Below are 14,214 nucleotides of genomic sequence, written 5' to 3' on the forward strand. Positions count from 1 at the left end.
TGAAACTTTCCTCTTCCCTGGCCTCTTCGACTCATACATCTCCTCTTTCCAGCCTACCCCAAGGACAGCCAGGAGGGGACTGCTCACATTGTGCAAGAGAGGAAGAATTACCAGATTACAGTTGATTTTACTTTTAAGAGATTCCCATCCTTGTGCCAAAGCTTTGTGCCTGCCTCTCAGGTGCAGCATTACAGGCAAAAGCTTGTACTTGGCACAGCTAAGGGGGCTGAAGGACATCCTAAAACCCAATTGCTGTAAGGAATTCCTGTGTACAGCTGCCCATCTCTGCCCCCTGATAGAGATTCCATTCTTTAGTGGTGCTGTATCAGCTGTAGGAAAATGGGACCTGGTGCAAGGGATGAGCAGCAGGGGGAGCAGGAAAGATGATAATCCTGTGACCACTTTTTTCTCCTGGATCAGTTACCTGCTGTGTTTGGAAAACAAAATTAATAATCCTTGTTCTGAAAGAATCCATCTCTCTCTAGAGGGCACCGTGAGTCCTTGGAGGATGATGCCTGGGGTCCCTGGGAAACTGAGTCATCTCAGCACTTTTCCTGGCTTCTGCTATTGTCCCCTCTAGCCCAGTCAGTCAGTCTTAAACCTGGTGTGCAGCCCCTGCCAAGCTCCATTCAAGCCTTCCATTTTCCAGTATTTCCTATGTTGAGACCTCCAATAAGGTTGAGTTTTGTGTCAGCTTTGAAATGGAAAAAATCCCCTGACAGAGACAAGGAGGTGGATCCTCAGCTCATTTCCACTTGTGAATTAATCTGGCTTGAGTTCAGTCCTGCCTGTGTGAGCAAACGGCACAGGAGTTCAGTCTGACACCAATCAGTTTGTCACAGTCCCCTCTCCCTTGTGATGGGTACAGGAAGACCCCAGCAGGGCCCTTTCAGTGCCTGGGACTCACATTCCAGGTCAGGCTCCTCTCCAGTGAGGAAACGGATCACAGCCTCCAGCTGGCTGAGCTTTCGGTGGTCGGGATCAATGTCGGTGATGCAGTAAATCCTGGTGGGAAGTGGAGAAGAAGCCCAAAAGGGCAAAGAGAAACAACAGTCAAACAAATGCTCCTGGAAGATAATAACTGCAAAAAGAAAGTCAGCAAGAAACCTAGGTCTGCAAAGTCTTTACCATTGCTGCATGTTGTGCCCACTCTAAATCCAACAATGTGACTGTAAGTCAAACCCTACCACTAAACCAAACACCAATTAACCCGACTGCTGTGCTTAGTGGGGCTGCTGTGTTCTCCAGCATAAGCTCACCATGCAACAGAGCTGTTCCAAATCCTGCCAGCAGCCTCCTGCGTTAAGCTGTGTAAGATGTGTACGTGTGCCTGTACAGACAATAACACTGTGATGGAGAGACCTGAAAAGCAGAGGGTCATGTGCAATGTGAGAGCAGACCAGAAGCAGAAAAAATAAAGAGAGGAACAAAATGTGATATGAGGAATGATCCTGCAGTGTGATAGGGTGACAACAAAAGCTGTCCCACAGGGACAACTGCAGGAGCCTCAGGACACGGTTTAGGGAGAAGTGGAAGAATGTATTGGAAATGCTCTGTGCTGTAAAAGAAACCGGTCTTTTAATCCTGCTTCCAATTTTGACCGCTCCGTTGTCAGGACAAGGGAGAGGAAGGGGTTATAAGAGAGAATCAAAACTCATAAAGGGGCTGAAAGGAGTGATTTATGAGAAAGTCTAAGAGAAATGAATATGTAAAGTGTGGTAAGCTGACACCTGAAGTCAGGAGTAGAAGGAGAAGTCACTGTTTGTGTCTCAAATGTGTTGCTTGTGAAACTTGACAGTGTAATGAGAGGTGAGAAGGGGTGCAGGGATTCTTGAATATAGTTATTTTGGCTTTGATACAGCCTGGGTTCATGTGACTGAGTGGGACTGAATGTTGGGTTCATGAAAACCCCAAACCTCACAGCAATAAATGGAAAGTGCCGTGCTTCACCCTGTTTCATATCCAAACCAAGCAAAACCGTAAGTTCTGCTTGCTATTGAAACAGGGGTCATAAATCACCTTCATGTTCACCAGAAGTTAGGTCTAGGCTCAGTTCAGAAGGATGCCAACCAAAAATAAAACTTGAATTTTAAAAAGCATTTGAATCTCTCACCAAGTTTGCAACAAAATTCCCTAACAGGTCTGACATACTGTAGGTTTTGTAAGACAATTCTGAGCAACACGAGGGGGAACAAAGTAAGTCTGAGCACAGAAGACTGAGGATAAATCTCAGCTGTTTCTTAGGAGAGGAATGTGCCAGGTCTTGATGGGATGTCCCAAAGGAAAAGGTGAAACTCAATTGCATGGAGACAACCAGGTCTTTGCAGATACAGCACCTGAACAGCACTGCTTTTTGTCTGAGCCACAGAGGGTGGTGAACTCGAGCCAGATTGCTGGGAACTTTGCCCAAATATCATGACAAAGTCCTGTGTCACTGACAGGATTTCCTCCACTTACCATTCATTTGCTAAAGACAAGTCTGGCTGGAGCAGGTCGTGCAAACCTGAAACCAGAGAGTACATGGAGTATTCAGTGAGGAAGCAGACAGACACATGCAGGCTCTGAAGGAGAAGTGAAGTGGTGACATTCAGAGTAGCTCCCTCGTCCCTTTCAGATTAACCTACCTTCTTCCACTGACGTGTTCCCCAGCAGAATGTACTCCCCGTGCCCCCTGGACAGCACAACACCCAGGCTGTGGGCAAGAAGGAAAACAGAGGGCTTGTCAGCAAGGAGAGGTGGCATTCCCAAACATGACACTGCATTCCCTGCAGTCACAACCCTTAAAGACATTAACTGCCTCCACAGCTATTACACACAAGAACATCACTGGAAGAGGATTAAGTGAGATCCGATTTCAGCACAGGGGGCTAAGGAAACTGTATGCAGAGCTCTGAGGCATTGCTGGTGACAACTATTTTGGCCAACATTGTAGGTTCAGGTCAACGATAACATTTCTCAAATCTGTGCCAGCTTCAAACCATTTCAGCTGGGGGGAAAAAACCAACACCCCCTTCCTCCCCTCCCCTTCCTCCCCTCCCCCAATTTCATTCATTTGTTATTTGTTGTTTTATAATTTTCAGTGTGTAACAATGTTGAGGTTTTTTAAAGCCATACACCATATTCAGTGGAAATGAAAATTTAAGCTGTCTCATTTCTCTGAAATGAAACAACATGCTTTACCTAAGGTATAGATTTTGGACTCTGAATTTCAGGTAAATCATGATATACCTTTTGAATTGACCCCAAATAATATTCTAATGGCTATAGGAACAAAGAAGTCAGCTATGCCTACTGCTCTACCTATGACTTGTAGCAAGATTTATGAAGAGAAGGGACCAATGTGCTGTCCCTGATCAGACTTCTGATACACTGTATTGGTGCCACATGAGTCCTTGCTCACCTGAAGGGTGTGCCACTGATGTCCGTGAAGAAATAATCATTGGTGAGGAAGAGAACTCGTTTCTGAAATAAGAGGATGAATAAGAGAGACCATCTGACACACCAAGGGCGTAGTGGTGATGGAGACCTGGGATACATGTCCCCAAGGCTAGGCAAAACCAACACCTCACACCCTGCTAGGGCTGGCTGGAGGCAGGGATGAATGTGCAGTATTCAGCACACCCAGCACCTTGGGACTTTCAGGATCCAGGCAGCCACTCTATCTTTCCAATAAGGGCTTCAGATAAACCTTTCTTTGTTCCAGGGCTCCTGCACTGGCTGCAGGAAGGGGTGGGGGGAAGCTGCCCTCCCTCTCGCCTCCTCCATGCACAAGTGCTGGGGCCCTGCTGCTCTTCTGCTAGACACAGCAACCTTGACAGCTTTGCACATCATCATCATCTCCAGCAGGAGCGGGGCTCAGGGGCAGATAGGAAGGAGGGGTGGAGTTGAAGGAGAGGCAGAATGGCAAATCTACCCTCTGTGTGGGTGGGCAGCCAGGGCCAAGTCTCCCCACTCCTGTGGGAAACACTGATATTCCTGACATTTGCTTTCATGCCAGAGCGGAACAAAACATTAGCATATTCCAATTTTGTTTAAAAAATCAGTACAAAAAAAAATTTACATTTTCAATTTGGAAAAAAAGTGCTGTTTCAAATCCAAGCCATTCTGATTCCCATGCAAATATTTTTTTCAGACTGACATTTCAACTGAAGACATTTCAGATTATTGAAAGCTGCTTCAGAACTTCATCTGTTTGCCAGACTGGCCTTTTCCTGTAGGAAAGTGTTGATTTCAGTGGAACTCTTTTCCAAAGGAGAAAAGTTTCTGGAAAGTTTCTATCCAAGCCTTATGCCAGTATATGAACCCTAATATGTTTAAAATCCTAGACCCAGTCTGAGAACGAGGTGAGAGGCTGTGTGTGGGAGACAGGGGAGTGAACACAGAAAACTCAGTGTTCCCCAGGGAAAGTTGTGCCTGCTCTGACCTGCTCGAGCTGTGCAGCCCTGGAAGTGGAGCGGGGCACAAAGGGCTCCAGCTGCACAGTGTGCACCAAGTTTGTGCTCACTGGGCTGATGGGGCTGGGGGATGTCATTAGGTGTGATGGGGATTCAGGATATTGTTAGGTGAGGAGGTGGCAAGTGGCTTAACCCCTTTCCTCCTCTCTCTCCTCCTCCATGTGTGGCAACTGTACTGCTGAACAACAGGATCTTCTGCTGTGCCAAGACCACACAGAGTCACCAAGGTTGGAAAAGACCTCTGAGATCGCTAAGCCCATCCTTTGACTTATCACCACCTTGTCAAGTAGACCATAGCACTGAGTGCTGTGTCCAGTGGTTTCTTGAACATCTCCAGGGATGGTGACTCCACCACCTCCCTGGGCAGTCCATTCCAATTTTTAAATAACCTTTTCCATGAAGTTATTTCTCTCAAGGTGCAAGATCTTCCAAAGGGCTGCGATACCCCCAAAGAATGTCACTTGGTGGTGTTTTGGTGGCTGTGGGTGGTACAAAACCCTCCCTTTTCTTGCCTGTCTGATCTGATGATGGATGCAGGGAGGCATGGAAAAGACCTGGCCACTACTGTGAGACCCTTTCTTTTAGCAGGGCTTGTTCTGCTCATCATTTTCCCCCCTAACCTGCCCCTCTTCTGGTGTGTGCCCAGCCATCCCCAAGACAGCTGAAGGTATCCTCACTTATCCAGGGGATGGAAGAGAAGCAGAGGCACCCTTGAGCCAAGGGGGGCTGAGGATGATCAGGCAGGACTTTGCTACATAGTGAGGATCAAGGGAGAAGAGCCTGGGCATGTTGGCACAGTGACAGGACAGCTGACCACCATCCCCTGCAGTCTGGGAACATGTGCCTTTCCAGACTGGATGCTGTGCTAGGCATCCAAGCCTGGCCACTGCCATTTCCAGAGCTTTGCCACAGCTTCTACCCGTGTCCTCTCTCTTTTGCTTTCACATTCACAGCCCTTCTGTACTCAAGCTGCAAGCAAAGGCAGTTCTGCCACTAGATCTCCCTAACGACTGCCTCTTGTATTAGTTCCTTATTTTTCCCTCTCTACCTCACTCTGTTCTCGATACCTTCCTGAAATCAATGTGGGGTATTGACATTTACATGGCTGACAGAATAATTTCTATCCCCTTCACTCAGGTCTTCTCTGCACAGTCTGGCTGCCTCATTCTCTTTGTTTCAAGGCTCTGTCAGCACTTTCTTTGTTTCGATGCTGCTCTGCTTCATCAGCTAGCAGAGTACAAGTGGGAATTACTGAGCTTCATTTCTGGTTTCCACGCCATGTGTATTCTGATAACAGTAAAACTGTCACATACTCAGCCTCAGTCCCCTACTGTGCTTCATAAGGCTTCCAGAGCTGCAGAATGAAACAAATAATATCTCTTTACCAAGGCTACTTTTTATTATCTTCTTTTTCCCCTGGCTAGGGGAGCAGAAGGATGTCTCTAAAATATTGAACTACAAAGATTATCATTGGATGACTCAGAAGAAGTGTTACTGAGGGTGCACAAAGAGGTTAAACTAGTAAAATAAGCCATCTAGACCTACAAAGAATAAATCTTGCTTTAAAACCTTGATTACTTTTCTGACAGAATAACTAAGGTAATGGATGAAGGAAATAAAGGACATGCAATATATCTGGGTTTATATAAAGTACTTGAAACAGCTTCTCATGAACTTTTATTCCAAAGAATCGGTTAAAGTGGGCTTAAATAAGATATGGAGGGAGAACCAGCTGCAGCACTGTAAACAAAAAGAAACAGTAAACAACAGGCCATCAAGTGAAAAAAATCTAATGGGAGGAACAGACTCTGCCTTAGCAGCCCTTCTGCACAGGGATCTATCTGTAAGACAAAATAGAACAACATTTCTCTGCATACTGAAAAAAATGTCTCAACAGCCCTTAAAATTAGAAAGGCTGGATGAAAAGGAGAAGTGGGTTTCATGTGGAAAAATGGCAACTGGAAAAAATAGCTAAGAAACACAGAAGTGAGGGTGGCAGTTCCAGCGCAGCCGTGGGAGGGAACAAAAATTGAAGGGACAGCAGAAAGGAGATTGGGGGCTCCCTGTTCAGAAATACCCTATTGCAGAGAATAGCTGCTTTGTACACAGCAACAGGGAAACAGGCACATAATTCAGTGAAGCCCTGGTACTTGTGCATCAGAAACGATAGAAGAATCAACAGAACAGTCATAATAGCTGAGAAGTGTGCAAATATTTCAAATGCAGATGTTGGCAAAGCCCAGGAGACAAAAGGCAAAGCCATTGACAGGTACCTGAGCGTTGCAAACACCAAGAAAAGAGAGAAAAAATTTAGTGACAAGATCTAGCAGGACAAGCACTCAGAGGAAACAGAGGGGTGTCTTCATTAGGAAATGGCACCATTTCAGCAGTGGCTGGGAGCATTTGGTTTGTTGGAATTGGTGCTGACTGTGGCTTAGCATGGGAGCAGTTCAGCCAGCTGCTGAAAAAAATGCCCTCTATAAAGGATGGAAAATTTTCCTGAAATATGGAAGACTTCTGGGCAGTGTAACTTGCAGGACTCTGGAATACTTCCTAACAGGAAACGATGAAAGCCAAAATCTTTGAGAGAGTTAAATAAACGTGAATGAAAAAGTACCAGTGAACATAAACGTACAAGATAATTTCACACTGACTCCAAAGGAAGATGTATAACCCTGCCCTAGAGCTGGTAGGGAGTGTTCAAAAGTCTCCATTTCACTAAGGCTTTTCATAAAACCTCTGCAAATATTTGCATAGAAATTTAATCCTGGACCTGGATAAAGGGAATCACATTCTGACGAAGTGAGGGACTAAGTTTTCATGAGTGGTTTTGGGTAGGGAAAGAGGATGGCAAAATAGTCTCCAAATCTCGTTCTAAGTCAGTTCAGCATTCTAACTCTTGAAGATCTCTGATTCATTTCACAGCCCTATAAACAATGAACAACATGCTTTTTGGCTTTGCCTGGACAAAGTAGGGAGCTGAGAGGCGTTTCCAATGCCTTTCCAGGAGCAGAATATTGGTAGGTGTAATGAGCACTTCTAATGATGCTCTCTTGTATGTCTTTAGCACATGCGTTATATACGTGGTGAAACAATAAAATCCTCACGCTCAGGAATGCTGAACATTAAAAACCACATCCTTTGTGGTTTTTCAGCATCCACTTCCCATCCACTCCCCTGTGTGACCTGAACAGAAGGATAATTTCTTACCCCTTTGTCCACGGGGACCTTCACATCCATAGAGAGGTAGCCTGTTTCCCCATTGATCATAGCAGTTCTCAGCTGCAGAGGTGAACAAGCTTGGTATTAGTGACTCCAGGCAGGGCAGAGCAGGAATGAACACAGCCACTTGTCATTAACACACAGGGGCTGGCAGAAAGAATCACTGTTGGTTCCCTCTCCTCCCCAGCTTTGTCTTGCTTCTTTTGAACAGAAAACCTGTTTGCACTGATCAAAATCCTTGTACGGTCAAGCTGATAAGTGATAAAGAATAGTAATAGTTTATCCTGAAAGCTTGTTGATATGTCTTTCTAGCAAAAAGAAAGGATCTGGAATCTATGAAATTGCCAGTCCCAGTTACAGACTTCACTGTTTGGCAGCCAGAAATTCATTAGCACAGTGCTTTGAGAGCCTGGAAGAGGAGAAAACTGAGAAACCCACTAACTCCCTCAGACTGAATCCAAAGCTCTTTGACATTTTTAAAACTGATTTATAAATTATAGGCTGTATTCAGCACCACTTCTGAGGTGCAGCAAAGCAGCTGTTTAGCACAGCAAAGCAAGACTGTGTGAGAGCAGGGTAGGCAGTGAGGAGACCGCTTTATTCAATCCAGGTTCCAAAAGTAAAATGTAATCTTCACAGTGACTCCCAGCCTCTTGCAAGAAAGATCCAGGAAATTTTTCCATAAATACAGAGGCTTTGACTTCAGGTCCAGCCTGCCAGAGCATATCAAGTCTATTGCTTCAGGCTGGATAGAAAAAAATAGGTGGAAAGTAACTTACTCATTCACAAATTGTTTCCTTACTTCCAGAGACAGGCCCCCATTCAGGTGCTAGCCAGTCTCAACTGCACTGGCTTTACAAGGCCACGGTTTTGTTTATTATGGCTGTTTGATGTGGGTTATTTACAGACCTAGAATATGAAGTTCACGTTTCCCAAGGCCCACATCTTGGAAACGAAAACACTGACTGGTACTATTACTCCTTTTTGGCTAAGAGTGTTTGACCTCCTTCCAGAGCCTCAGCATACTCTCTGTTCTGGTCTGACAGCCTGCAGGATTTGCTGTGGGTTCTGGGTTTAGAATCATAGAATATCCTGAATTGGAAACAAGGATCATCAAGTCCAGCTCCTGGCCCTGCACAGCACCATCCCCAGGAGCCACACCCTGTGCCCGAGAGCGTTGTCCAAACGCTTCCCGAGCTCCGTCAGGCTGGTGCTGTGCCCAGTGCCCTGGGGAGCCTGGTCCAGTGCCCGGCCACCCTCTGGGGGAAAAACCTTCTCATGAGACCCAACCTAAACCTCCCCTGGCACAGCTTCGGGCCATTCCCTCGGGTCCTGTCCCTGGTCACTGCAGAGAGGAGACCAGTGCCTGCCCCTCCTCTTCCCCTCTCAGGGAAGCTCTAACAGCAGTGAGGTCTCTCCTCAGCCTCCTCCAGGCTGAACAGACCAAGAGACCTCAGCCACTCCTTGTATGGCTTCCCCATCACACTGTGAATATCCCTGTGTTGCTTTACAGGCAAGCCCAAGCCCTTGCTGCTGCCTGGCTGCAAGTGGCATCAGTTGGCATTTTCCAGGCAATGCCATCTTCCCTCCCCTGGATTTCTTTTTAGCAGCTGGCTGTATTACACATCATTAGCACTTGGGCATGTTTTTCCAGTCTGAATGTGCTGCTTATCAGTGTTGCTGAGATTATACTGCAACTGATGTTGAGTCTGTCATTGATCTAATACCATAGCTACAAATCTGAGTGTTGAAATGTTGGCAGCTTTCTACTGCAGTGGGTGTATCTTGAGAGTCTCTAGACTTGCTGAAGTCACACTGCAGATATCACTCACGTCACTGAATGTCTCTGCACCCTCAGCGACTGCAACCTTTCTTCTGGAAGATGCAGTACAAGAACACAAAGTGGCTTTTGTTTTTCATGCTGGCTTCATGACATTTTTTTTCCCCTGGATAGTTTTACTCTGGTTGCCTATAGAACCTTACACTTGGTATCATATTTGCATTCAGGTGTCAGTGTTAGCTGGTCAGATAGGAACCCGTTAGCCAAATAAATATCAGAGCAAAGCAAATTCCTTTCATTTCCTGGACCTTCTTTTTTTTTTTTTTTTTTTTTTTTTTTTTTTTTTTTTAATAGCAAACTAGGCAAAGAGGAACAGATCTAAAAGTGGCTCCAGTGAGAGAGAAAACTACAGTGGGAGCAAAGTCCTATAAGAGATCAGTGAACCTACACAAAGCTGCTGGCAACTTGCATCTTGATGGTTCCACTGTATGTAGGACCTCTTTATTTTTGTCTTGCTTTCCATGTTACACAGCCAGTTCTGCTGTGTTCCCTTTCTCAATTTGCCACTCTTCCACTTCCCAAGTTCCTCTGATGTTGCCTTTGTACTTGGCCTGCACTAGTGGCAGTAGCTACTTTGATCCTCTTGCTGCTCTGTTTGTCCTACCTGTTTAAGTGGATATCTATAGCATCAGATCTGTTTATCTCAGCAGTCTCCCCTGTAATCCAGAAGCATGTGTCTCACAGCTAATTCTATCTTACTCCAAATTCAGTTCTTATCTTAGTAATTTAAGTATCTATTTCCTCCTAGTTCTGAGTAAAATGAAACCAGCCACAGAAGAACCTCTCTTTATTCTGATTTTGTCTGGGTTCCTAGATGTGCAAAGCAGCAATGTGCAGCTATTAAAGGTGCATGCTGTTGTTTCTTTATCACTTTTTAATAATTTTGCTCCAAAGACAGTAGAGAAGGTTCTTTTTAAATCTTTTTCCTCTGGTCAGTTATTGTTTTCAGTGCAATAAGGTGGTTTCTGGATTTTTTTTCCCCCCAAGTGTCTAAGTCTTTTATCCTCTGTGTCCACTATTAATAGTGACTGCAAGCTTTAGTCTCTTGATGAATGTACTTTCTTCCTTGTTGCAGATCTTGTTAGTTGAGTGGCTTCAGCTGCATCTCACATTCTGCATGGATGGGTGACACCACAGGACACTGCCACACTCCTCAACTACTCTGGCTCTGTATTAAGGCAGCATCAGAGCCTTGTACACACAGACTGGCTCCCTGGAGCATCCTCCAAAGTGCTTCCTTCCTCCTCCCAGCACTTCTCCTTCTCTGTTCCACGAGAAGGAAGACTCATACTGGGAAGGAAGACAAGCACTTGGTAGGGGAGCTTCATGCTTTGTCCTCTTGTAGACCACCTGTCTCTTAGCCAGAGCCAGTCAGGCACAGAAAACCACCAGGAGTGCCCACTGCTCCCCCACACCTTCTGTACGGACACACAAAGTAGTAGAAAGAAAGTGAATTCAGCCTTTTTTGTAGCACCTTCTGATACTCACTATTTCATCCCGGTCTTCCCACTCCACTTCTGAGAGATCTACACTGTTGTAGTTCGGCTTAGGCTTCAGTTTCTTTCCTTCTTTATACTGGCATTGAAAAAGAAAAAAAAGAAAAAAAAGAAAAAAAAGAAAGAAAAATACTCAAGTAAGCAGCTAGATAACTTCCTAAACTAAGCCTTTAAGAATTGGTGTGTAATTTGAAAAATAGGGGTGTCTCATTTATTCTCTGACGAGGAAGGCAGCGTTTGTGCAAGTATCTCCTTGGTCCCATGTCACGTATTTCTGTATGCAGGCTGCTAGGGGCTAGGGGAGTTCGAGTGGGACAGGCTGCTCCAGGAGCAAGGGACAGACAGGAACACAGCTAAACGTGCAGGTGAAGGCTGTGGCCTTCTTCTAAACAGATCAGTACAACACATTTGCCTGCAGGAAATCAGGTTTTTCCCTGCAGCTAAGAGTATAATCCCATTAACATTATAATACCAGCAGGAGATCTCTTCTGACGGGAGTCAGGCTTTGACTCCACTGATGGGAGACTTTTCACCTGGAGCTAATTGACGCAAGATTCCACTAATCTCCGGGGTGAGGGAAAAGGCGTGAGTGGGACTAGGAGAGGCCAATTTACGGTGGAAGGATGAAGCAGCGCCCTCGCCTAGCTTTGCCTTGCCCCGCCCTGCAAACACGGCGTGTCCCTTCTCTCCGCACCCTGAAGCAGCTCCCCGTGCCTGTGGTCTCGCTGTGCGAAGCTGCCTTTTTGAAGACAGCTGCTGTGAAGCCCCGTGGTGGCCCTCTCTCTTGTGGTGACCACACTAATGCTTACAGCTGTGTGCAGGTGGCTTTGTGCTGACCAGCACGTGTCTGAAATGGAAAATCATCGCGTGCCCGGGCACCTCAGCAACGAGGCCAGCTGGTCCTCGGGCTCCTGGGTGCCTGTATGTCAGAGGCTGGTGGCCTTCACAGCTCAAAAAGCCCAAAGAAATCAGAAGCAGCACTGAAAGGCACTGTTTTCAAGCCAGCAAAGGTTCTCAGATCCACAGCTCTACGTACCAAGGGACGGAGGTCTGGGTGTGAAAGGATGTAGCCGTTGTTGGTGTTCAGGAAGGCGTATCCATGGACACCCAGCTGGAGAAAGAGGCAACAGAATAATCAGAGCTTTAGCTACAAACACTGCTGTGGAATGGGTGCTACTGATACCCTGGCACCACCAATATTGAGAAATATTTCCCTTTTAAAGGTATTGATCAGCAGAAGATAGAATCCATCCCAAAGCAGGTATCTGTCTGCTCTGTCTGCGCTTGGATGCACACAAGGATGTGCAGGTAGTAGGTTTCTGTACACATTCAGAAAAATATGCCCTGCTAGAACCTGACTGTCATCGTGGACAATTACCACGCAGAGGCAGACTGAGCTCTCCAGAGCAGGCACAGCAGAGCTGCACAGGGAATGGGCAATGACGGGCAATGTTGCAAACAGCACAGAAACAGTGGGGACAGGTCTGTGTGCCCATCACTGCACCGCAGAGCACCGAATGCACAAGTGAGGATGAATCTCACTGATGGCTTCCCTGGAAACCCGGTCAGCCTTCAGAGGAGCTCTGCGTTATGTTTCAGTATTGGCAAGACCAGACCTAACCCAGGCCAATTGTACAAGCCTGTAGCCTTAAAATGCTGTTTAAGGAATAGCAGAATCTAACAAGAGCAGACAGTGGCTGACCTGATCTGCGAGTGATTTCCGAGAGAGCAATTACTCAGCTCAAGCCCATATATAATGCAAGTTCCAGCTACACCCTGAGTTGCTAAAAAACTGCAGAGAGCCTGTGCTTGCCAAAACAAGAGGTGTCTCAAGGAAAACAATAATGGATAAGGTTTCTGTCTTCAATAAAAAAAGTTGCACCTTTATTTTCCTATAGAGCCAATCCTGGAGGGATTACAGTAGGGAAGTGAGGAGGTAAGTCATTTACAATCTGTCTGTGCATTCAGGGAATCAGTTCTGTATTTCACACATGCCAGACCAAAACTTTGGACCGTCTCTATGTGAAGCAGTTTTTTGAAAAGCACACTTGGCTTAACTGAGTGTGGCAAGAATGAAACCAAGACACTGGATCAGCAAATTTCTTTTTTGGCCTGTAAAAGCTGAAATTTCCCAGCCCAGTAAAAGCACAATCGTTAATGTACAAGCTCCAGAGGGCTGGGACTCTGGAACTGGTCCTTTTGGAACCCATATGCCAGGGAATTCGAGTTGAGGATCCTACATTTCCAAACTGGTCTGGAGTTGGAAGAGTTTCTGAGAAGATGTGTCCTGCCTCTGATACGAGGAAATCCAAATTTTTTCCCCCTCCTTTCCTGGCACTGCTTGGAGGAAAGGACAGTAACCCTCCTTAGCCCAGAAGAAAAATTATTGTCTATCTGTCCTTTGAGTGACATGGAGAAAGGAAGATGAAAAGGCATTATTCTTATACAGACCATAATCATACAAAAATTGGCCCAGACCAGCCAGCTTTGCATGCTGAAGGCAGACACCCTGACACGCACAGTCCCAGGGTTGTCCGAAGGATCATTTCCTGCAGCTGCCTGTTCATGGTCTGCCCTGCATCCATGTCTGGAAGTGCCACAGAAATTCACAGCTTCTGACAGCACTTTCAGTCCTGTGAGTCTTCAGCAATCGGATTCTGGACAACTGCCTCACTGGTAGTAGTTGTCTGATAGTTACTTAAGAGAAACCGAGAACTTGAAATGTTGGCTCAAATTGCCAGATTTCATGGTGGTCCTTGGATGTGCTCATTGTCTCCTGGTGTGCAGCCTGACTGAGCAAAGGGTCACTGCACGGAATTTACAGCAGAAACCAAACCAAACAGTGCACCTCTGGGGGAATTTCCTAGGGATGAACATTTTTTTTTAAGATACACTGAACGTAGAGCTAATGGAAAGTTTTTTGACTAACAATTCTGGAGAGCAAATACTCTATCCAGGTACCGCACAAAGCGAGTGAGAGCCAACTTTCTGTATGCTGTCCTGCCAAGAAACCATCATGCTGATCTGGAGAAAGGAACCTCTAGGCATGACAGGAGAGTTGGCTCTCCACAATCCATTCAGCCCTCAGTTTTTCTGCTAAGAATATTGACAGTGAAACGAGAACATTTTTTGCCAGCTGGCATGGCAACTCTTGCCCACTGGGAACTGGATATAAAACTTTAATTCTTCTAAGGCTGTCATC

At 45.9% G+C, this 14,214-nt stretch overlaps 1 protein-coding gene across 1 annotated transcript in view; it reads right to left on the reverse strand.

The window, feature by feature from the left end:
• Positions 1 to 14,214, reverse strand: part of CACNA2D4 (calcium voltage-gated channel auxiliary subunit alpha2delta 4) — a gene marked incomplete at both ends in the record, with an annotated part of 120,669 nt that overhangs the window by 72,388 nt on the left and 34,067 nt on the right. Inside the window, 7 exons of the mRNA XM_082281133.1 lie at positions 908 to 1,005; positions 2,458 to 2,503; positions 2,625 to 2,692; positions 3,401 to 3,462; positions 7,665 to 7,736; positions 11,005 to 11,091; positions 12,049 to 12,123. Coding sequence (XP_082137259.1) covers positions 908 to 1,005; positions 2,458 to 2,503; positions 2,625 to 2,692; positions 3,401 to 3,462; positions 7,665 to 7,736; positions 11,005 to 11,091; positions 12,049 to 12,123 — 508 coding nt within the window. The remainder of the gene's footprint in view (positions 1 to 907; positions 1,006 to 2,457; positions 2,504 to 2,624; positions 2,693 to 3,400; positions 3,463 to 7,664; positions 7,737 to 11,004; positions 11,092 to 12,048; positions 12,124 to 14,214) is intronic.

This window comes from Coloeus monedula, assembly GCF_965178545.1.
Source record: "Coloeus monedula genome assembly, chromosome: 4".
In the NCBI taxonomy this organism is placed as follows: domain Eukaryota; kingdom Metazoa; phylum Chordata; class Aves; order Passeriformes; family Corvidae; genus Coloeus; species Coloeus monedula.